The 23,652-nt window shown below is 42.8% G+C and overlaps 2 protein-coding genes across 7 annotated transcripts in view; one reads left to right on the top strand and one right to left on the bottom strand.

The window, feature by feature from the left end:
• Positions 1-12,569, bottom strand: part of DIDO1 (death inducer-obliterator 1) — a 47,121-nt gene extending 34,552 nt beyond the window's left edge. For 3 of the 5 annotated variants that reach the window (XR_003570998.1, XM_027881609.1, XM_027881612.1), the window contains exons 1-2: positions 12,441-12,569; positions 440-635 (exon numbers count right to left, since the gene is read on the bottom strand). Coding sequence is in view for 4 of the 5 variants with exons in the window: in XM_027881609.1 (XP_027737410.1) it covers positions 440-527 (88 nt within the window). In the remaining variant the exon portion in view is untranslated. Of the gene's footprint in view, positions 1-439; positions 636-1,763; positions 1,927-11,852; positions 12,050-12,440 lie in introns of those variants that run through there. The other 2 variants (XM_027881610.1, XM_027881611.1) reach the window with 2 other exon arrangements.
• On the top strand, positions 8,953-23,350 carry GID8 (GID complex subunit 8 homolog). Of its 2 annotated transcripts, none has more exons than XM_027881614.1 (5): positions 8,953-8,957; positions 17,024-17,153; positions 18,308-18,504; positions 19,010-19,207; positions 19,537-23,350. In XM_027881614.1, the coding sequence occupies exons 2-5, from the start codon at positions 17,036-17,038 to the stop codon at positions 19,708-19,710; spliced, it is 687 nt and encodes a 228-aa protein (XP_027737415.1). In that variant the 5' UTR covers positions 8,953-8,957; positions 17,024-17,035; the 3' UTR covers positions 19,711-23,350. The 2 variants fall into 2 exon arrangements, with proteins under 2 accessions (XP_027737415.1, XP_027737414.1); XM_027881613.1 differs by lacking the exon at positions 8,953-8,957 and adding an exon at positions 16,204-16,541.
• The last annotated feature ends 302 nt before the right edge of the window (positions 23,351-23,652 follow it).

Genomic DNA, 23,652 nt, shown 5'->3' with positions numbered 1-23,652 from the left:
AGTTGTAACTTCAGGGTTTCACTTCAGTGAGATACTATAAATATCACTGTAAAAGCAGCAGAACATCAATTTAAATAGTAATGATGACTTTTAACATTACAGACAGAATAAAAAGTGAACTCTAAGCCTGCAGTACACAAGTAAAAAACTGAAACTGTTCAATCCAATAGGAAATTCCATTACATTACCCCATAAAAAACCATTACCTAAAANTTTTTTTTTTTTTTTTTTAACAGCACTAAAATTATATTCACATCACAAAGGCTGCAACAGAAGTAAGGGAACAAGTCAAAACAGTTCACATATACCTCTTTGTTTACCCTGGAAGATGAGGAAATGTTAAAAGCTGCCAGTAGAGGTAACCCAAATTCTGAGATTTGAATTCCAGATATGATGTAAAGAACTAAGAAGGTTCTTCAATGTGCTCTCTCTGCTTTACCTGACACAGCATTAGAGGTTCGAAGGGTTTCTCCTTGAAGGGCAGAGCCAGAGGAGGGCAGCACAGGATCAGAGTCATTCAGCATCATCCAGCCAGCACATGCTGAAATTCCTGACTCAGAAGTGCCAGCCTGAATCTCCAAGTTGTCAGTAGGTCCAAATGCTGATCCAATCAATCCTCTTTGTCCTGCTGGCTCCTGAAAAAAAAGAAAGAGACAAAATAAGGCACTGTTATATTTATTAACTTATCTTACTATTTTTTACCCAAATTAAGAATTGTTTTGCCTCTGCTGCATTATAAAGCAAATTCCATTATTTTGCCTTCTTGACTGTTTTGTCCTTCATAAAAACACTGCAACTGGAAAGAAAAAAATCAAAACAAAGCAATACCACCTCCCCACTTACCCACAGCTGAGACCTTTGAAAGAAATGCAAAATACAACTGCACTCCCATGAATTTCTTCAGATCCCATTAAGACTTCCAGAACAGCAACAAACTGTAATCAAAAATCTATTCCATGTACAGTACTTAAAAGCATTCTGAGTGGAATTTACTAAGCATACACTATGCAATGAAAATAGAGAAATGTTTTTGAACTCCATCAGCCTGGCCTGGGTTACAGTAGGGCACATTTACTGGTTTTTACAAAATTTCATCACAGAAGACACTGCAGCTCTGAGTAGGTGAGCCTGAACATCAGTAGGAAATGCCTGCATTAACCCTAAGTAGTCTACCGGGCTACAAGAACACTGGAAAAGAATCTGGGAGGAAGAAGAGGACCAGTTGGACAGGATGAACTGGACTATGAAATAAGTTAGTGAAGGCAAAAGAACAAAACTGAACACAGAGCCTGTGTGCCAGCATTCTGCAATTAAAGATGCAAGGGAACTGCCACAGCAGGTGTAGGACATAACTAAAACACTAATAATTCTTTCAAAGGAGTAAAAACTGTTTATAAACACTCCAGGACAGGGTATTTTATTTTAAAACAGATTAGATAATCCATGCCAAGACATAGTCTGACTTTGCTTTTTAAAGAATACTTTTTTCCCCCCAAAGTCTCTCAAGTGAACAATAATCTCAAAATTTATCTGACTGTGGCAAAGTAGAATTATAAAAAACAACAGATTGTGGATTTAGATCCACACCATTAGTTCCTTCCCCTGTACCTTCTCTATAGGGGATTGTGTACATTATGTACATTCTTTCCCTCAGCCAACTACTCCCACTCCAAATTTAGAAGGAAAAAATTAAAAATAACAAAAAAGACAACAGAACAAACTAATTATAAAGCCCCGGTGCTATAACTCCTGGCATTGAATACCTGCTCTAACCTGTATTTTGTTCCACTGTCTGAACCCGTGATTACATCCAGGGAGTCCCTCACTGAGTTTCAAGTGCCTTTTTCCACAGTGTTGTTCTGCAATAACCTTTTAATCTCCCAGTTCAGAATCTCCAACTGATCACACCCCATGCCATTTTTAAGTGATATGCCCAAAGTCAGCTAATCACTTCTTGCTGAACTCTGTATTAAACTAGGAAACAAACTGTGCCTCTGGATCACACAAAAACTGAAAGAACTGCCACAGAGACTGTACCTGGGCATTGCAGGTCCTGTGTGCAACACACTCCTGAAATTAGGTTTGAGTCAGGGAGCTGTGTCACCACAACATTCCAAAAACAGAACCAGCATCACCTCTCAGGAGACACGACTGGCTGAACACAATGGGCATTTTCCAGCCTTAGTCACTCCCCACCCAGTGGCTGCAGACTGCACAGCCTGCAGCTCTGACTGAGCATGGAACAGCATTAGCACCAGTCAGAACTGAAAATCAAGAGATTCTACACCTGAATAATTCTTTTTGCCTTAGGAGAAGTTATCTCATTGCTATTAACTGTACCATCTCCATTATCTACAGGAAAAAAACTTTTACAGAACTGCAATTTTATAATAATTTCAAATTTGAGAGATATAAGCATACACTGCACTTGAAACACTGAAATTACAGACTCCTTGAATTCGTTGTAAAATGCTTGGTCATTTCTTACTATTATGCATCTCCATTTTTTCCTCTGCCACATTTTTCATGAAAGATAGAGGAAGTTTCAAACTCACAATTGCACTATGCACTTCTAAGCAAATGGTCTACAAACTGCCTGCAAAAATATTTACTATAACATACAGACTTTGGAAGTCTTCAAATACTTGTTTCTCTTCCAAATTCAGTAAGACTTCCCGTTAATTTTGTTCTCAAGTTCACTAAATCACTCTTCAATTGCAGCTGAAATACTGACAGAAATGTCAACTGAAGCAGCAAACTGGTCATCTTGTTTTAAAGGAACTGAACATCCATGATAGTTTTACTTAGTCCTCCTAGTACAATGTATTAATCACATTTCTGAAACTGAAAGTTCTAGTTGGAAAATAAGAATTATTGTATTTCCCCTAATACACAATTCCCATCGACATCATCCTGTCTTTTTGCCACGTCTCCTTTAGAAAGAATATTTTGCACTTCTGGAAAAAGTGAGGCAGGAATCTCCATAACTGATGGGACAGAAAGGCAAACTAATATTTAATAACTGCTGCTTATTCCAAAGGCCCTCTGGTTTCTCCTGAGGTTAATGGCTTCTGGGAGAAAGTCTCCAGTGTGAAAATACCTAAGTTTGTCAGAACAACTATAAATGAATTTAAAAACACAAATCAAGAGCTGCTGTGGTAGCAGGAGTATCCCAGTGAAACAGAACAGTCACTTCTCTATAAGTGGAGCATAAAGCCGATGTACAGTATCAGCTGTGCACAGGAGAAAGGACATTCAGTCCAGGAAATATTTATTTAGTTTTTTTCCTCTTTTATCCTCCCCCTTTCATTTTCAGGTAAAATGTTCCAGTTTTCCCAGAACAAGTCAGGCACTTGATTTCATTCTGGACCTAAAATCCAGAAGCAATGGAAGTACAGAAGTATTGTACGTTAGACAAAAAAAAAAATCACAGAGCTGTCACAAGCTTTTAATTTCAATTTGGTCAGCTGTTCTCAAGCAGTAACAAACCTGAAAACATAGGGCTGCCACACTGCAAGAGCACAGAGGCCACTGCTCACACTCAGGATCCCCGGGGCTTCTCCAACTACTGTAAACACCTGTGGTTTTCAATATACACAGACTGAAGCAATTCCAGAGCAGAGTCAGTAGCCAGTTTATCAAGAGACAGAAAAGATACTCCCAAACTTCGAATCCTGCTACTGCAACACCTCACAATATTAAAAATCTATCCTTCAATACATCTTCATTAAACAAACAAAACTTCCACTCATGACCTCTCTCCACTGCTCTGTAAATATATTCTCCCTCTCCCATTCAGCCAAAACCCCACACAAAGCACAGTTATCTACAGCCTTCCCAACACTCTACAAATCCCAGCCAAAGAGGAGACAGATTCCCTGCCAGTAACATAGAGTTGAGGTGTAAATGACAGGACCTGCAGGGAGGACACCTGGATCTGCTGATGGTGACTTCATTAAACCCTTTCCAAGATCCCCCAACACAGAATCTTAATCTGACCACGACAGAGCAAAGTTTTTAAAGAACACACACCTTCTTTATGTTTGCATTTTAGATAAAGGCAAATTCAATAAATCATTCATAAACAGACATTCAAATCAGGATCTCCACTTCTATTTTTTCTCTTATTTCCTCGAACTGGGTCCTCTGAACACATTAAGGTTTTGTCTTTTCTAGAACTCAGCATTTTAACTGCATTAAGAATTCCCTGCCTCAATTAACTAGGAAGACTTCACTCCAAAAAAAACACCAGTCTTGAAAGGCATCTTAGTAATAAAATGTTTAATATGTTTAATTTAATTTCTCCTTTATCTGAGAACTCATGTACGAAAAAAGTCTGTCAGTATTCAGGGCAAATTCTTCAGTTTCAGCTTACTGCAGATTTTATTCAGTTTCCTGAGGGATGTGTATGAAAGACTAGTGATCTTTATTCCCTCATTAATACCAATTCTCACTGTCACGGCCAGGTAACAAAATAGGTTGCACCTTATCCCCTGATCTTGGATGTCAAGGCTCTTCAACACTCAGCCAATTTGCAGTAATCTGCACCAACTCCGGTATCTCATTAGAGATTACACCAGCCCCTTGCATGAGTACCTTAGTCCAAATGATTAATATCTGACATCTATTAGTGGGAGTAGGGACTGAGAAGACTACCAACTCCACAGGATGTTTTTGATTTTGAAATATCTCATTAATACTTTCATACCAAGGTGCTAGTTACTGGTTTAGATTCATTATGAAAATTTCAATGGCCAGGGCAGAAAAAACAGGCACAACAGACAATATAAAGTTCTGAACATGAGGGCTGGTGAAAAGACAGAATACTCTTCACATCTGCAAAGAAATTCAAAGCATAACAATCTTACACATTTCAGGTATTCAAGGCATGTATCATTCATCAGTGATAAGTTTCATTTTTATGTCCTGACAAAAATCCAGTCTAGGTCAGCATTTGGGATACCAGCTTCAATTAGCATGACTTGTAACTGGCCTTTAGTTACACTTTTTCAGTCAATTTCTTCAGAATCAGAAGATTTGACATGGAAGGTATTTGGCTAAAACCCAAATATCCAGGATAGGTTTCTTAAGGAAACCACAGGATGTTGTGAACAGGGCAGAAAGCATCCTTTCCAGAATGATGCAACAGCTATTCTAACCACAATTTACACTGTATGCTGACTTAATTCCCTGTAAGAGGCACTGGGCTTGGTCTAGGATAGGCTCCTTTAAGTGTTAAACAATTCTTAATAAGAAAATACAGCAATATCATAAAAAAAAAATTCTTGTCTGAGAACTCGTACAAGAACATAATTTCTGATGCAAACAAAAGAAATGCTGGCATAGCTTAGTTGATGCATTCCCACTCAGAAGACTGATCCCATTGAGAATTACTTCGCATCCCTATTTGTCGAAAGTGACAGCTGGGAAACCTGCACTTTCTGCTAAGCAGGAACAAAATGAATCCCTTAAATCAGCAAGCGCTACAAAACCAGCCCAAAGGGTGCCAGTAGGGCTACACCTACTGTGCACATGAACAAGCAGCTCCAGTGGGTCCGTGGACAGAAGGTGCAAGGCACTGACCCCGAGAGCAGCAGGGAACAAACAGGACCTGCCCTGGCAATGGGGACAGCCACGTGCACACAGCGCTGGGGGTGCTCCCTCCTCTGCTCGGCCATGGAAGGTCCAAGAACAGACAACTCGACTTGCATGGAAAGCAAGAGCAAATCAGATACCCCAGAACGACTGCCATGTGGGCTTTTATTTTCATACAAAATGTATCCACTGCTTACCCATTGAATTATCTTATCAAAGAAGGGAAACGCCTTCAAACAGTTGTGAAATGGGAACCTTGTGACAAGAGAGGCAAGGGGAGTTGAAAAGCTTTAGGACTATGACCTCGCACTTAACTCTGGAGTTAAGTGAGATAAGAAAACTGTTGTGATCCCAAACTCCTCCCCTGCACTCCAAATAATTTACTATCTCATTACTTGACTGCTGTAGACAAGCTGCAGTTCAAGGTCAAAAGTCCAGGCATCTCTGGTAATTACAAAAATTTTATGCCAGAAGTTTACATTTGAAAGATCATATTAAAAATAAAAGTTGCATAAAATCAAAGTATTTCAATGTTTATAGTTAGACCTAGAAGAATGAAACCAAAAAGAAATAACACTTCAAAACCTGTAACACTTTTCTGTAAGTGCTTCGCTGGCTATCATTAAACACACTAAATTAATTTCAAGATTACAAACAAAGCTACCACCTCATCTACCCACAATACTAACATAGTGGCAGTTCATTCCTTCCTATTCTAGAGTTGATAAATTTTTCCCATTTTAAAAAGTTAAGCTTTTAAACTTGGAAGATGCAGATCGAACAACATCTAACTCAGTAATACAGCCATGCTCCTCAGGAACAACCCAGCCTAATTTTAGGAATTTGAGGAAGTGCACCCTTTTTAAACTGCAGAAAGCAGGAATAATTCCAGGCAAATAGGAAAAGTGCTACAGTCAAGTTAAGCCAAAGTATCACCATGACCTGCTTTTTAAGGTAGTTTTTACCATCAGAACAGTATTTCATCCTCTGATGCACAGTCACAGCACAGTATTAATTTGTCAGGGACGGCACCACAGACACCCACAGCACAGTCTCACACCTCACACACCCCCAGACCCGCTGCTTCTGCCCTCATCTCCCGTTACAGAGAGCGATTCTAGTCCTTGTAAAGCCTCATTTTTCAGCGTTGGGCAGTAGCCATCAAGTTCCTCCCAAAGTAATGGAAAAGAACCAAACGGATTAGCCTGGGAGATCAGGCTGCCCCAGGATACAAGTGGTGGAACCAGAGGACAAAGACTCTGCAACCACTGAAGGTGGTGGAAAGAAGGGGTGTGATGTACCCATACCATGGAGGGAAAAGCTCCCCAGAGACACCTGAGCACACCAAGGTGATCAGATCTCCACATGGGGCTGGGGAAAAAATTTAATTCAGAGGCTTCTACGCATCTGTTGAGACCCCCTTGCTGAGTCTGACACTTTTCCAAGAAATCTGTGAGAGCCCAATAAGTGCATTTACATGACAGCAGGTACTAACAATACATGGTGCTGACAACAATCAACTGATGAGATTCAAAATGTGAACACAATTACTTCCTTTCCTTAAATATCCAAAGATGCAGACAAATTATCAATTTTCTTCCAGATTCTTCTCTCATGAAAAATGAGATTCAATAAATTTGTAAATTTCCCAGGATCAATTCTTTTCTAAATTAACAAAAGAACTTTACAGAAAACTAACTTGGCAGCTTCCTTTTTAAAATGAGAAAATTTCAAGAAGAAACAGCTTCCCTTAAAAAGAACAAACACATTCGCTTGGTCGCTGTACTTGTAATAATAAACAAATTAACCTTTCCAAATGAATATGTCTTTAGTCACATATTATTATAAACCCTCTCTGCTGTGTGTCTGAAACTAAAACACCATCACACTTTCCATGGTTTCTGTCTGGCTGCTCACTTACCTTACGGAAGCCTCATAAAAAGGCCATTGCCTCAGGATGGAAACCTGTGCAGGCACAGGACAGGGATTCCTGCAGTGAATGTGGGACCTCCTGGAAGTGATGAATTTACTGTGTGCACAGCAGCAGATTATCAGCACACACAGACTGGGCACAAGAGCAGTTAAAGAGCACAGACAATGAGCCACTCCACAGTATGACAAACGCTCCAAGCAAAAACACAGAGCAGCTCCTTGGTTTATGCAAAACAAAGTATACACAATGAAGTTTATTTTGATGTCTTTCAGGCCACAAAATTATCTTCCCAAGCAAAATATTTTTTAAAACACTCTCTTATTTCAGATTGCAACATAAAGGACCAGAACAGTCAGGAAAAAAAATCAAGGAAAGAAGGGATGGACCACTGGGCAGGTCCTGCAGCAGAATTAGAACAGCACCAGGTATTAGAGCAGTATTTTATTCTGGATAAGTAGCAAAAAGTGCTTCTTTGAATCAGACTGAAGTTCTCAGTTAAATTCAGCTTAACAGCAATGTTCATAGGAACATTCAAGGCGCTTTGGCAGCAGGCCCATCAGAAATCTGGCAAACATGTTATTTAGTAACAGGTCATATCCACACTACAGATGTTCCCTGTCCCAGCTGCCCGAGTCAGGAACGTTCAGGGTTACAATCCCTAATCAACAGAGCCTGCTGGCATAAGTACCTCATATCGGTGCAATTACACCTGTAAAACTGTACTTTTACCTGTGTGCGCTGTTTGCAGGGTGGGACAGGTGAGCACCACCCCAGTGCAGCTGCACACACAACCACAGCTCCTTCCCGCTCTGGCACAGGCCCCTCCAAGCAGGAATCAGCTCATCTCAGGGGGGACAAAAAGACTTGGAAATTCACTCAAATTCCTTGAAAGAAAAAGTTACATTAGCAAACAGATCCTAAGGTATCTGTGTGGGCAGGAGAGGTTTTGCCAGCACAGCAATGTGTCAGTAGCTGGGGAGAGAACACTCTGTTTTACTACTCCTACAATACCTTCTGAAGCCTTTATTCACATCCTTCTGAGTAAGATAATTCCCACACCTGCCCTAACAATGAAAATTTACCCCAAACCAAAATAAAATTGAATTTTTGGGTCGGGTTTACTTCTGCTCTTGGGGTCTGAAGAGCAGGAGCAAAAATCAGGTAACAAACGGATTTTGCTCATCAGCGAAAGTTGTGAGCAGAATCAAGGCAGCAAAGAGAGCTCTGCTGGTTTCTTTTTCCATTTTATACAGATTAAAGAGCAATGAAGGTGGCTTTCCATGGTCAAAAGCTTAGATTTAAAAACCAAGCATGACCATCTCTGTACAAAAAACCTTCTACAGGCCCCAGTACTCACCAATCTTACTACCCGTGGTTGCAAGTTTAAACAATAAAACTACCTCTGATTGGGTAAATATCTCTTCCGCTCGTTGAATGAAAATATTTAGCAAAAACATACTATTTATTTACCTAATGTTCAATTTCTGCTACTGAACTTGATCTCTTCAGCAAATGCCCACAAAAGCCTGTTCTTTGGGAAGGAGATGCACACCCTCTGGCATTGCTCCACCAAGGCAGTCAGTTCTTTATCAGGGCTGTTAGGAACACTCAGCTATAATCCCAACAGCTAAATCCAAGAACCTTACAGTTTAACTCTTTCTCCTCCCACAGCTTGTTTACTTAGAAATAATTTATCATTTCTGACCCTACCAATAAATCTGTTGAAGAAAACAAAGTCATGTGGTTTTACACTTGTCCCCTCTTATTTCATTTGCAAAAAGTGAGGTAAAATATAACCTCTGAGACAAGCTATCATTTTTATTCTTATTTCATAAAATGACCTAATTAAGCAAAATAAAACACAAATTGAGTTCTTCAAAATTTGGTGAAACATGGCAATTACAGCACTCTGATTATGTTACTGAAGATGCAATATGCACAGTTGAGTTTCCAGTTTTGATTGGGGTTTACTGGGAGAACACACATAATGCACATTTAATCTGTGTGTTTTAGCTCCCTAATTGGAAATTTAAGCCTTTTAACTAAAAGTCTATCAGTGGTCTTGAGACCATCACCATTTGTCTCAGAAGCCGTGTTAGATAAAAACTTCAGCAGTTCAACTCTGCAAGTGTTAACTGGCAGCTGACTGAAGATTGCCCGGTGAGGACACAGGCTTGACTGCACAAACAGGAACCAGTTCTTGGGTAAATCTCACTTATATTAAACCTCCTACCACTGCCCTGCTATTTGTAGCACTACAAGAGAAAGTGCACCAGAGGAAAAAAAAAACAAAACCAGTGCAGACACCACCACTTCTGTCAACTGAAACCATCTCATCTTGCTCTTGACAAGTACAGGCCCTCCTTCTCTATCAGTTCCATTTTGTAACTCTCAGCCCAACCCCTACAATCCTTGCCCTTCCTCTCCCACTAATATGTCTTAGCTAAGTTACAGGCTGCACAGAAATAAAATCCCATCACTGCAAGTTACAGCTATAAAGACAATTACTATCTTAACCCAGAAACAAATAATGTGATTGACTGCCAGAAAATCTTAGTAGTGAAGCTGGATTAAGAAGAACAAACACTGGCTTTTGGTGAGTCCACCAGACACTGAAAAAGTATTTATTCAATTTTATTTACTAACTTAGACTTGATTCTATTTGCATTACTTTGGGAAGTTTCAGGGGTTTGGTGTTGTTTGTTTTTTTAACTCAAAAGACATCTCTTAGTTACATGAAACATACCCTATGAAGCTTAGGACCCTATGGGTCAATTATATATATTATACAGTTTACATTGTATATAAATATATTAGTTTATATTATTATTTATATTATTTTACATTATAATTATACTACATTATATTGTATTTTATATATTTAATATATTGATATATCTACAGATTATATGTAATTTAAAAATATATAATAGTATAATTACACTATATTTATATATTATTTTATACAGTTTTTACTGTTATTTAATATTTCAACAGTTTTAAAATCTGTAGACATTTCTGAAGTGTACATATATTTGCAGCAGAGCAAAGCCTTCATTTGCATATCAACAGATACCAACTAAAATAGCCCTTAAAGAAACAAACAACACAAAAACTTTGTAAAAGAAATTATTTACAGGCTAATCTTGAAAATATCAATTATTTGATTTGCTAATCACTGGCATCTTGCAGTCTCAAAGGAGGTTGGAGGCCTACACAAGCCTTTACCCTTCCACCAAAGTGCATTAAAACACCTTTATGTGTGACATGTTTCTGGAACTGTCAAGGGAAAAAATTTCAGGCCTAACTGAACAGCTATTTTGAGCTTACTTCTATATTTATTCCTATAGAAAGTTCCAAATGTCATGGAATGATAACAAGCAGCTGGCATACATAAAAGTGGAGCACAACCTAAAATACCTGTTACCATTAACACAGTATGTGCTACACTTGTACAGTAACTACACATCATTTTTCATTGACCAGCAGTTAAATTGTTTAAACAGCTGGCAAATTTTGTTTGTAGAAGCAGCACCAAGATAGTTGAAGCTAAATTAATTCAAATTACAAGTTACAAGAAAACTGAAAAAACCAGAAAGACTAAAAAGTGAAAAAGCCTTCATAAAATACGGCAAAATATGGTTGAATATCAGCTGCCAAAGAATTTACTTAAAAAAGGCTTTGATGACTAAGTATTCAAAAGAGCTATTTCTGCAAAAAAATCTCAACTCTATTATCCAGGAAAAAAAAATAAACCAGGGAATTTAGGATTGCTATATACATCCTTTTGAGATAAATAAAAGGAATTAGCATTTCTTATCTCCCTGAAGTTCCTGGAAAGAAAAGCCCACACAAGAAAAACACCATGTTACACGGTTTCAAAGTACCGAATATTAAAACTGAAGGGAGAGTGTAACACACACTCATTCTATAACACATTACGAAATGACAAGGTCAGATGGTAAGATTTTCATAGCTAAAACACTGCTATCGCTTTTAAGTATAAGCTAAAAACTATTTAACTGTATGAAACAAAATCTGGTCGCCATTAAAGAATGGCTTTGGCAAAGCCAAATAAGCAGCTCTAAACTACCATCCCCTCCAAGAGACAGTATTTAAGCACATTAATGTCATTTAAGTACATTAGTGCCAGAGACAGAGGACTGTTATTGAGAATAAACTTATTAAATATTTAAAGCAAGCTCACAATTCCCACTGTCTAAATATTCACCTCCTCTTTTTTCGACCATACCCCCCCCCCCAAAAAAAAAAAAAAAAGAGTCAGCAGAACACGATGAAGTTCAACTCCTCGTGTTTAACTCACCCATAAGGAGATGCCGAGGGAGAACAAACACCTCCCCAGGGCAGGTCAGTTTCAGCCTCGCCCCCCCTTCTCCTCCGGCCCGGATCGGTTTCGGCCGGGCTCGGTTGGGTTCCTGGGTCCCCAAGGGCGCTGCCCCTCCCCGGCCTCCCGTGGCCCGGAGAACGGCCCGGGAGCGGCGGGTACAGCCGGTGGGGCCCTCCCGGAGCAGCTCCTCGGCGTCGGCCTGGTCGCGGCGGGCTCCGGGCACACGCGGCCTCCGCTCCGCTCTCCTTGGCCCCAAGATGGAGGAGCCGCCCTCAGCCCGCTCCGCCCGGGGAGCGCCCGCTCCGCTCCGCCCCGGCCCCGCCGCCGCGGGACCCGAGAGTTTCCCAGGCGAGCTGCCGCTGCCCCCGGACCGGGCCGTGCCCGCGCCCCGCTCGTCCCCTCAGAGCCCCCCCCAACCCAGGCCGCCCGCCTCCATTTTATAGCGAGCCCAAAGGCAGCCGCGCCGCCTCTCCCGCGACCTCCCCGCCGCCACCGCCGCCACCACAGCGGCCCCGCTCCCCTCCCGCCCCGCTGCTTCCCCACCCGCCTCCCTCCCTCACTAACCGTGGGCAGGGGATGGAGGTCTCGCCGCCACCGCCGCGGGTCTCAGCCGAGCCGCGCCGCCATTTCCTCCTCGCACCGCGGCAGCGCCGGGCGGGGCCGCTCCGCCCCCACCGACACCGAGATGGCGGCGCGGGGTCCAGAGCGCCGCCCCTGGCGCGCGGCTCCCGGAGGACCCGGGCGGGAGAGTGGCGGCCCCTCAGCCCCGGCCCCTGGGAGCGCTCTCCCTCACCCTCGGAGCCCTGTTCCTCAGCCTCGACCCCTGGGAGCGCTCTCCCTCACCCTCGGAGCCCTGTTCCTCAGCCTCGACCCCTGGGAGCGCTCTCCCTCAGCCCCGGAGCGCTGTCCCTCACCCTCGGAACGCTACCTCCCACCACGGCGCCGTTCTGCGGTCACTGCCGAGAGCGGGAGACCCGGCCCGCTCCCCTCATAGCCGCTCCCGGTTCTCTTACGGCAAACGCGGCCTGATTTCACCTCCCGGGAAGGGCAGGGTGAGGGGGCGCGGGCCGGAACAGAACCACACGGTTTGATCAGTGCCAAGTGGTGTCCGCTCACAACGAACTCCCTCACGGGGTGATCGCTGCAGAACCCACCTGCTCACGGTGCTCCTCACCTGTGCTCACTCCGCTGGGATTTGCTTTGGTTTTCCTATTCTCCTCTATCCGTTTTAGAAAACCAAACGGCAAATTGCCGCTGCAACACTTTCCTCTGGATCCAAGTTGTGGATTGCTGGGAGGGGAACGTTCTCTGCATCTGCCAATCCAAGGCATGGAGCCCTCCCAGGACAGGCCGTTAACTGTGGTTAAACTACCCAAACCACTCTCCAGGATCCAAAATTGCTACAGAGTTAACTCCCATGTACATGTTTTGTTCCTTCTGTCACCTTTTGGGACGCTGGCACCCAAAAACACCCACACCTCGCGGTCTCTGAGGGCTACAGGAGACACCCAAAGCCCCTCCTGAATTGGGCACCCGAAGACCCTTTAGGCAGCTGGAGGTGTGAGGTTTTGACTCCAATCCTGCACGTTTTCCCTCATGGGTTGGTAACATGGATTTCAATTGGATTCCAGACAGGTGCAGTGCTTACTGAGATGGATTAAGGAATGAAAACACGAGGAGACAAACATACTTCATAATAATTCTATAGAATTACAAGATTCTATTGAGTGCTGTGTTAAAGCCCAGGTTGGAGAATCTTCCTTTGCTGACTAAATACCTGTGTCACCTTCACCATCAGCACCTCAGTTCTTTCCCTGCCTCATTCACTTCCTAATTCCTTTCCTGATATAGCCTAATTTCCTTTACATTGGGAAATTAGTTACTTCTGGGTTACTGGTCTGAATTTACAGTCCTGGCAGCAAGCAGAAGGAGGGCTTTTTTTGAGAGCAATATAATGTGAGTTTTGTTTCAGTTTAGGCCTCCTCTGCTATAACATGATGGTAGTTTGCAAATGGTTTGAACTGAAAACTCTGCTAGGAAATCCTAGCAGGGATTAATGATTATCAATCAGCTTCTAAAACAGTCTAATAAGCACCTTACCTGTCTCTCCTTCTTAGGCACTGGAGGAGCTTATGCTGAGACACCTACAAATGCCTCAGCACTAACTGCTTAAAACTTCTTTCCACTGCTTTCCAAAACCTTTCCTGCTATTGGGCAGTCTGTACACTGAGACTTTCCTCTACAGCTGACACACCTTTATTTATTTATCCATTGAGCTTCCCTACTTAATGTTTTTTAAAACTTTGGGTTTCTAGAAATTGGCCTTATTTATAGTGTCTCACACACCGGGTTTTACCTGTGACTCATAAAACCTTGTGACAGACACTAAGACATCACCACTGGGTGCAAAAGCCCTTAAATTATAAATACAACACTTATTTTATGGCTCATCTCTTCCTTCACTTCTTCCTCACTGACTGTTCTGGTGAGCCAGTTTCAGCAGCCAGGAAAAAACAGAAGATAGTCTGTGATTAATTTTATTACATTGTAGGTTTTCTCGGTTTCAATGTAAGCACAACTGTAATGAAGGTGAATCCTAGGAATCCTAGTCTATGTGACACAGTTGTGCATTTTTCACTCTTTGTTTTTGTGATTGTGCAATAAAGCCCAGCTTCCAAAACTCACTTGCATTTTCCTGAGGGGTATCATTTGCAGCATTTCACACATAAAAACGTGTATTTTGAGTTTATTCTCCCTTTAAATTTACAAATCAAGGTGTTGTTGCAAAACGTGGACCGATGTCATTTTCTTAAGAAAGGATGTTCTTTGATGTTTGATCTTTGAATACTTTCAAGCCTAGGAAACAACAAGGAGTTTCAATCCATGAAACAGAGAGCAGCCAACAACTCCAGGTGACGTCCAGGTGTTAGAAAGACAAACTACTTGTTGACAGAATTGCCTTGTTAAGGTTAAGCTTCAGGGCATGACCTGCTTCAGTGATCTCAGACCTGGGGGGAGGTTAACAAAGCTTGGGAAGGATGTACCAGGGACAGTGGACACAAAGAATGCAGAATTTATGGGCCACAAGGACACCTGGCAGAATTCCCAAGATAAAGAAGAAACTGATAAAGCCAACTCAGCAACTGTGCTGAACCAGCTCCAAGTGGGTAAAAGGTAATTCGGACAGGGGCAGATCGTGACCATTGACCCAAGAAACCCACTGACCCAAAAGATGAGAAGGATAAGCATTGCAGTAATTAGCATGAGAAGTGACTCATTAACAAATAGAAGGCAGAAAATTAATTCATAATTGTGTAACTTGTACCCAGTGAACACCAATTCCTTTGTTTGCTAAAACGTGTAAATACTAAAAAGTTGTGATAGTTGGCGTGCTGGCTTTGTGGATTTGCCACCCAGCACCCGTTTCTGTGCGGAGCTGTAAATAAATCACACACGTCGCCTCTGCGTGCGGATTGGCCTCTGCGCAGCGGGTGAAACAGCCCGTTTTGGCAGCAGCGCCTTTTTCTGCAGAGTGACTCACAAACCCGCGGCGGGTTCATCAGCTCCTCAGCAGCCGCTACGCCTTTGACGGAGATCACCGATGCGAGCCCGCAGCCCACCGTTAGCAGCTCGGAACCCGGCGGGACTGCACACGGGTAACGCAGGAGCCGCCACCGCACCCCGCGCCGAGCACGGAGCGGACCCGCCTGGGCTGCTGGCGGCAGGGCCGCGCCTGGAGCGGCTCCCGGGCTGGAGGCGGCCCCGTCCCCACGGCGCTGCCCGCCGCCCGAGGGCCGCTCCGCCCCGCGGCGCCGCCGTCTCTGTGGTACCCGGGCCCGGACTCGATGGTGGCGCGTCCTCGCCCCGCGCTTCCCGCGCGCTGATTGGACGCCGAGCCGCGGCTCTCGCGAGAGCCCGCGCGCGCCTGCGGCCCGGCGGAGGCGGCGGAGGCCCCGCGTTCGTGCGTGCGAGCGGCCCCGGTGAGATGGCGGCGGGGGGGCCCGGGGGGAGCGCGGCCCTGCCCTCACCCTTCCCTCACCATGTCCTCATCCTGCCCTTCCCTCACCGTGCCCCTCATCCTCCCGAGGCGCCGGGCCTGTAGCCAGCGCGGCCCAGCGCTCTCGTGGCCCGGACTCGCGGAGGGCCGGGCCGGGCCGGAGGGGCAGCCCCGGGGTCCTCAGTGGGCGGGAGCAGCAGCAGCAGCAGCAGCAGCAGCAGCAGCAGTAGTAGCAGTGGAGGCGCGGAGCGGCGGGAGCGCCGTTCCCACAGCGTGGTTGGGAGCCGGCAGCGATCGCGGCCCCCCCGGGGCGGGTCCTGCCCCGGCTGTCCGAGTGTAGGAGTTGGGGGACAACCTGTCGGGAGCGGCGGAGGAGGCGATAGAGGGGTCGCGCTGCCGCTCTGCGGAGAGGGTGATCTCGTCTGAGAGGGTGGCGGTGCCTGTTGCTGTTGTTGTTGCCGCCTCTCCTCCCCCTGTCGCTGCCCTGTGGTCGTGACTTGTTGGTGGTAGAAATCGTTAAATGGGCCTTTAGTGAAGTGCTTTGCCTGCGAATCTAAACAAAAATATTGCCGAGAAGAACGCTGGGAGGTATCGTTTCAGTAGCGTTGACAGGAGAACTTTTTTGGGGCAGCGAAGCAGAGCTGGTTGTGTGTTCAGTTGTTAATGGGGTACGGTATCGTGGTCAGTTTTGTAGCTCTACAATGTATGGAGCTTTCCCAGGTTTGGTGACAATTTAAAGCAAATACTGTTTACATAGGCATTGCTTTACCTGTTTGTCACAGTCTTTCTGGCTGGCTGTCAAACGCTGATTCATTTGTTTCACACGGTGATGCTGTGGGTCCTGTGTAAGTTCTAAGCAAGATTTATATGGAGTGGATTTAAGAGTAAGTACAAGGAGATGGTATTTGAATTTTTTATTCTGAGGTTGCTGAAAGCAGCTTTTAGAGCCTGGTAAATAGATGTGAAAGAGGGTAGGAGCGAGGAGGAGAAAAATGTAAACCTGTGGTTTGAGATAAAAGACTCCCTTTTGGATTATTAATTTAAAAGAGCTCATAGAAAGCTCCAAAAAGGGCAGTAACACAGTTCTTACACACATTAAACACATTTCTTCTTGAATCACGTTAAATGAGATGCTTTTCTTTTCTTGTAGTTAGAGTCCAGGATGAGTTATGCAGAAAAACCTGATGAAATCACGAAAGATGAATGGATGGAAAAACTTAATAACTTGCATATCCAGAGAGCAGACATGAACCGCCTTATCATGAACTACCTTGTCACAGGTAAAAATGAGTGGTGATGCTTGGAGGCTCTTAAATATGTGTCACTTATGTTATCATTCAGATTGGGCTAAATATGGCACTAGATGGAGGGGAATTAAGGGCTTTAAGAAATTGGTTGATTGTTCTTGGCTTCTCTTGGCAAAGTCCAACTGCTCTGGTGTTCTATTAGCTGGAAGCTGACAAAGATTCAGATTCTGTGGAATAGAAATGACATTTACAAACCTGAACTCTTCGCTGAAAGAAAGAGAAAACAAAGTGGGTTCTGCAGTGCTGTAAATAAACATGACCTGCTTCTCTGGGATGTCCCTTGTTGTGCCATTAAAAACAGAGCTCAAGAAAAGTTGCTGTTGGTAAATAACAGTCTGAAAGCTGGACAGAACAATTATCAGAAGCAAGTTTTAACTGTGTGGAAAGATAAACTCCAAAAGGGAACTGTTAAAATAGTTTGAGACCAGAATATTAACCCATTCAGCATATGGCCTAACTTTGTACTTGGAACACTCCAAACCCCTTGGGAATTGTCCCTGGCAATTAGGCTGCATGCCTAATTCCCAGGAAGCTGTGCTAGGGCGGAGGTGTTTGTATCCATCTACACCCCTGTTTATGTTGGGGTGGAGGTGAAGCCTCTGGGTTGAAGGAAGAGCATCATAGTGGGTGGTGTAAATCAGTTTTGTGTCTAAAAGCATTTAGGGGTTTAAAATAGTTGTTAGAGTGTTAAAAAAAAACAGGCTGTGAGAAACAAAATTCATTTTTCTCGTCTGTTTTCTTCTCAGTAAAACTGCCAGATCTCTCTGTTAACAGATCTGGAGTTTGGAGGGTGAAGCAAAACCAAATGTGATTTTAACAGTCCCGTTTTGCAAGAAGTACAGTGCTTGATTTAAGTATAAAATAGGCTCTCGAGTTAAGAGGTATCGAACTACAAGTTGCATCCTTGGGGGACGAGGACACATGAGTTCAGAATGAATTAGGCGTTTACTCTTAGCTCTGTGTTGGATAAATGCCTTCTTAAATAAAGAATTTTTCAGAATTCCAGATTAATCTTTAAACCCCCAAAGTGCACAAGGAACACTCAAATATTTTCATCTAAGCTGGTGGGTTTTCTTTAAAAGTGTTTCATAAAGCAGATTTTATGGGTAAAACTGTTTCTTTTTCAGAGGGCTTTAAAGAAGCAGCAGAGAAATTCCGGATGGAGTCTGGAATTGAACCCAGTGTTGATTTAGAGACTCTGGACGAAAGAATAAAGATCCGTGAGATGATATTGAAAGGACAGATCCAGGAAGCTATTGCATTGATAAACAGCCTCCATCCAGAACTGCTGGATACAAACAGATATCTCTACTTTCACTTGCAGGTAAGGACAGGTGACAAACTATCTTTGTTTTAGAGACAGTGGAGAAAGCAGTGAAGATTTAAATTTAAGAGTGTGTTGGGAGGTGTGTGACTGAACATGGATGCAATTTCAGGTGTTCCTGGCCTTGTTTTGTAGTGATAGGAAACTTTGTGGCGTGGTGCAGGAACATTCATATACAGTTATTAACCTGAAAACTTGTAACAGCAGCTGTGGCCTGCGAGTTACCAGCTTCCACTTGCTGTTAGTCTGAATTCTTGCTAGTTCCTGTAGTAACCCAACTTTTCAAATCCTGTTACTCAAAAGCACCAGGTTCCCTTTTTCAGTAGATTTTCTCAGACAAGTCGCTGTTCCTTGTCTCACACATTGAGAACTGACCTCAAACTGTCAAATTAAGGATTAGTGTTTGTGTCAAATTACACACTAATGTCTCAACCTTGCACTCTTGAAATAGTGAGGATTTGTTAATTTGTGTGGCTAATGTTGCCTCCCCGTCTTTCGCGTGTAGCAACAGCACTTGATTGAACTGATTCGGCAGCGCGAGACGGAGGCAGCTCTGGAATTTGCTCAGACCCAATTAGCAGAACAAGGGGAGGAGAGCAGGGAATGCCTGACAGAAATGGAGCGCACGCTGGCCCTGCTTGCCTTTGATAATCCCGAGGAGTCACCGTTTGGAGACTTGCTGAACATGATGCAGCGGCAGAAGGTAGTGCTTTCTCAAAGGGAATCGATGTCTTTTATTCCTGTGTTGTGAAAGTAGCGTCCAAATGTTTTTGAAGTGCTTACAGAAGGCACATATAGCGGTCTGCAAAAGAAGGGTTTCTTGAGCGACAGAAAAAAACTGTTATGTATTCAAAATGTGTTCAACTGCTTGGCTCTCTTCCCTCTTTTCTGCAGTCTCATAGTCTGTGGAGCTTTGTCCTGACCATTTTTGAGGAATTAACACCCTAGGTGTGATCTTCTCAATGTCTGCGTGACTTTAGCGGTGTTAAATCTTAGGAAGACTATCACTGAACTCCAATATTTCTTTTCCAGGTGTGGAGTGAGGTTAATCAAGCTGTTCTAGACTATGAAAATCGTGAATCGACACCCAAGTTGGCGAAATTACTGAAACTACTACTGTGGGCTCAGAATGAGCTGGACCAGAAGAAAGTGAAATACCCCAAAATGACAGACCTCAGCAAGGGGACGATCGAAGAGCCCAAGTAAAATGTGTGCAGATGGACATCAAACAATCTTAGTACTGCACAGTATACATTTATATCAGTCTGTGACTGAAATATTTTTACTACAGTACAGCACTCAATTCAGATTTTTCAATGAACATCTAATTTGAAGGGAGAAAAGTCCCTTTTAAATGCTGCAAAAACTGCATTGAAAGGCGCTGTATCTCTTTGAAAGTCTGACTTAGGCTATGCACTATAATACATTTTTAAAAAAACCCAATTAAACAGGACAGGAAAAATAGCATTTTTAAAAGTACAGAACTCAAGCTTTCTAATTGGCTGCTGATGCCTAGTTTAGTGGCCAGTGAGTTAATATGGAGTTATATTGGCAACTGTTCGGTTCAGTTTAACTGTCTCCTGTTTGAAATGTGTATATAGAACAGTGAATATTTTCTACCTTTAAGTTATAGCCAGATATACATTCCCCTTAAAAGTAACTGGTCAAGTTTTCATCTATAAACTTCGCAGTAAGGTCAACCTTTTGCTTAGGAAATAGTGTACAGACTTGTAAATCATAATTTAAGGACTTTAGGTTTTTGGGGTTTTTTTCTTCCTTGTTTCTGACTTCTTGGTGCTTTATATGGTGAGAGCTATGTTCATAATGGATCAGTGACCCATCTTTTCAGGAGGAGTATTGATGGAAATAAGTTTGTTTTTCTTAATTTTCATGAATGACCAAAATGGCCCCAGAGGCGTTGGAGTGTTTTTGTTAACAGGGGCCTTTCCCCAACATGCTACATTTGCAGTTGTAGACACTGCAGTGGTTCCAGGTGGCTGATACAGCTTTGAAGGCCACTGGATGTCTGTAGGATGAAAGACTTGTGTTGGGAAATCAAGTGGTGGGGAGAGATGCTTGTTGAAGCCTCTGATGCATCATCTTGTGCAGGATCTGCCTTCATGCTTGCTGAATTGTAGTTTTAGAGCTACTTGGGCTGTATTCATGCCTTGAGCTGAGCAGAGCAGGGCTGTCTAATACCAGAAATTTCCATTTTCTCACTTCTTCCATACCTTTCTGAAGAGATGCAGTTCATCTTCGTCTGTATTCGTTTACTGACTGTCCTCACTCCAGTTAGAATTATAGTTTTAATGTTTTACATGTGAAGTCCAGACTTTCAAGTCAGCAAATTGTAATCTTCTGGGTATGGGATGTTCTGGTCGACTGATGGCAGCGCTGCACACTGGTTTGTACCCAGTGGTGGGAAGCACTAATCTTGCCAAATCTATCTCTAGATTTTTAGGTCTGTATATCAAGTTTTGCTGAGCAAAGAGCGAGCTGATGAGTGAAACAGCTTAACATCATGAGACACTGGCAGTTGTCACACCAGTCCCATACTGTACATAATCTAGTCTTGTATGGTAGGTATTACCCTGTAGAATAAAACTTAGTTTTCACTTAATTTTACTGGAATACTTAACGCATTAAACTGTATAAAGCTTTGCAGATACACCTGGCTTAAGGGAACTAACAAAACCTGTTACTGATTGCATTACTGTGAACACTGTTTACTTGTGTAGCTATTTTTGGTGGGGGGGAAGCCGTTGTTTGTTAAGCAGCTATGAGAGACGCAGAGCACCAAGGTTAAGCAAGATGATGGATGCAACGAAATCGTTTGTTCCCATTTCTTACTGATCGTTCTGTTCTCCACTTTGAGGTATTTGTAGTATGGAGGTCTTAAAGTTTATATGTAACAAACAATCTATCAGTAGCCCCCCAACTACAGCAGCAGCCTGGCTTTCCTTCACCCAGGCTGGTTATTCTAACACCGAACTTTTAACAGTTGCGGGTTTGGTTGTTTTGGTTTTTTATTTTTAATTTTTTTTTCTTTTTGAAGTCGGTTGATGTCTGAAAACCATGTATAACTTTTAGTTTGTGAGAAACTGTATGGTTAATGTAACTTTGTTTAATAACAAACTGCAGAAGCAAAACTGGAATAGCTCTAATTCCTTCACGTAGAACTGATCAGTTTTTCCTCTCTTCTGACACTTTTGTGTTGTCAAGTCTCATGTCAAGCTTCTCCCGGGTGAAGTGGAAAGTGGTGCGGTTTTGTGGCATGACTAGCATTTTTCTCCATGAGAAATGCAGTATTACAGCCCTGGGTGAGAAGTTCACTGTACTCCTAGAACGCTAAGTTAATTCCATAGAGTATTTGGGCAGCGACTGAGCGTAGATTTACTTGAATTTTCACTAGCTTGTTGGTTTTTTTCCATTAAAAAATAAACACGTTTTTTAAGGGGGTTTAATATAAAATTAGTCTAGAAGTATTTCACTTTGTTTTTATGAACATGCCACATTGATAAGCAGCTTTAATCTGTAAAGTTTTTGGTAACTGCAAGAAGATATTCGAAAGCTATGCATTTTAGAGAAAGCATAAAGGTAGTGATATTGGTACTTCTAAGGATCTTTATATTAGTGTATATAAAATAGTTTGCATATACAAATATAATATATAATCTGTTTGAAATATTCTTGAATGGTAGGGGCTGTGAAACATATTATAATTTATGGAAATATTGTACACAGTAAACAGATGTCAGTACACGAATGAACTTTTGTCATATGCATGAGAAGTGTCTTATTTGGTGACTACTAATGAATGGGCTTTTGTTAACCCATTTTTGTTAGATAACCACTTTAACAAATATTATTAAATGCCACTTTGATCAGTTTTCTTTAGTGTAAAAATACATATTTTGTTCCACTGAATTCAGAACAATATGAAAATCACTTTTGTAAGAAGATTTGTTCCAAACTCAACGGTGGCAGACAGATCTGGTCATTAAGGGTGGTGCACTCACTCATCCTCCCCCCAGCCTTGCCTTTGGTGAAAGCAAATAAGGTTTTTTTCATTAATGCTTTGTATGTGAAGCAGTTGGGTTGTAAAATATCCTGTCATATGCCTCTGCAGAAAGGCTGCATAGCAAGTGTGTTTTGATTAGGCTACAAATCTCCCTCCTTTTCCCAAAGCCATCACCTCCCTGGTAACTGTCTTTGCTGTTCCCGTGTTTTGTTTCTGCCTGTCAAATCTAAGCTGAGCTGTGGTTGCTTCTGTTGTACAATGGAGGGATTTGTGAAGGGTGGGGGATCACAGGCTTCCCTGAAGATGAAGTGCTGGTGGGACTTTGAGAAATACTGAACTGCTTAATTTTATATTGCTGGAAAAGCAGAGGCTGCTGCACAGAAACTAACAGCAGAATTCTGAGTAAAGCATTTCCTCTCAAGACTTTTGAAGAGGCAAATATACACCTTGAAGCCAGGTGAAGTACTTCTCTCTCTCTTTAAGATGATTTCATTGAAACACTTTCAGCTCCTTCCACCCACACTGAAAGAAAAATTGCAAAGCACGTGGAGAGCATTTATGTAGCATTTGAGATGTGTGAAATTACCTGGAAAGAATTCTGCCTCCTTTCCGCTCCTTGTACATACAGGGGAAGCCATTACATTATTCTAGGGTGATTTTATTGTTTTTAATTTGTAAAATTTATGCTTTGTATGCTTGAGTATAAGCTTAAAGGCATTACTTAAAAAAAAAAAAAAATCCTCGACTAGATGAGTGTTGTTTGACTTATTTCAAACCTCCTTCTGTCCAAGTTGGTTACGAAGCTCATTAAACGGAGTTGGAGCGTGATCCCTGTGTGTCGTGTCTTCGGATATCGGGGCTGCTGCTGTCAGCCACGGCTGAGAGCATCCTTCACATCCAGCACAGGAAAGGGGATGGAGTCAGATTTTGCCCTCCATCTGCCTCTAGGCTACAGGTTCTGACCTGCACTGTAGGTCTCCCTGCCCTCAGAAGCCGTGTCGGCGTCAGTAATTGTTTGTGCTATAATGTCCTTAATGAAATGGGACTGGGAGGGTTTTTTCACTGTGGTGTCCCCAGCCCTGTTCCTCCTCTCGTTGCTTTGTGTACTCAGCTGAGCGCAGACAGAA

Source organism: Empidonax traillii, unplaced genomic scaffold, assembly GCF_003031625.1.
Source record: "Empidonax traillii isolate 1590-97213 ecotype Southwest subspecies unplaced genomic scaffold, ASM303162v1 scaffold91:size2966241, whole genome shotgun sequence".
Classification (NCBI taxonomy): domain Eukaryota; kingdom Metazoa; phylum Chordata; class Aves; order Passeriformes; family Tyrannidae; genus Empidonax; species Empidonax traillii.
This window is presented reverse-complemented; position numbering and strand designations above follow the sequence as displayed.

What these genes read in the sequence shown, in the direction of transcription:
- GID8 (XM_027881614.1), top strand. Translation starts at nt 17,036, where the DNA reads ATGAGTTATGCAGAAAAACCTGATGAAATCACGAAAGATGAATGGATG. An exon ending in ATCTCTACTTTCACTTGCAG is followed by an intron (nt 18,505 to 19,009) that starts GTAAGGACAGGT and finishes TTTCGCGTGTAG; the next exon opens with CAACAGCACTTGATTGAACT. An exon ending in ACATGATGCAGCGGCAGAAG is followed by an intron (nt 19,208 to 19,536) that starts GTAGTGCTTTCT and finishes TTTCTTTTCCAG; the next exon opens with GTGTGGAGTGAGGTTAATCA.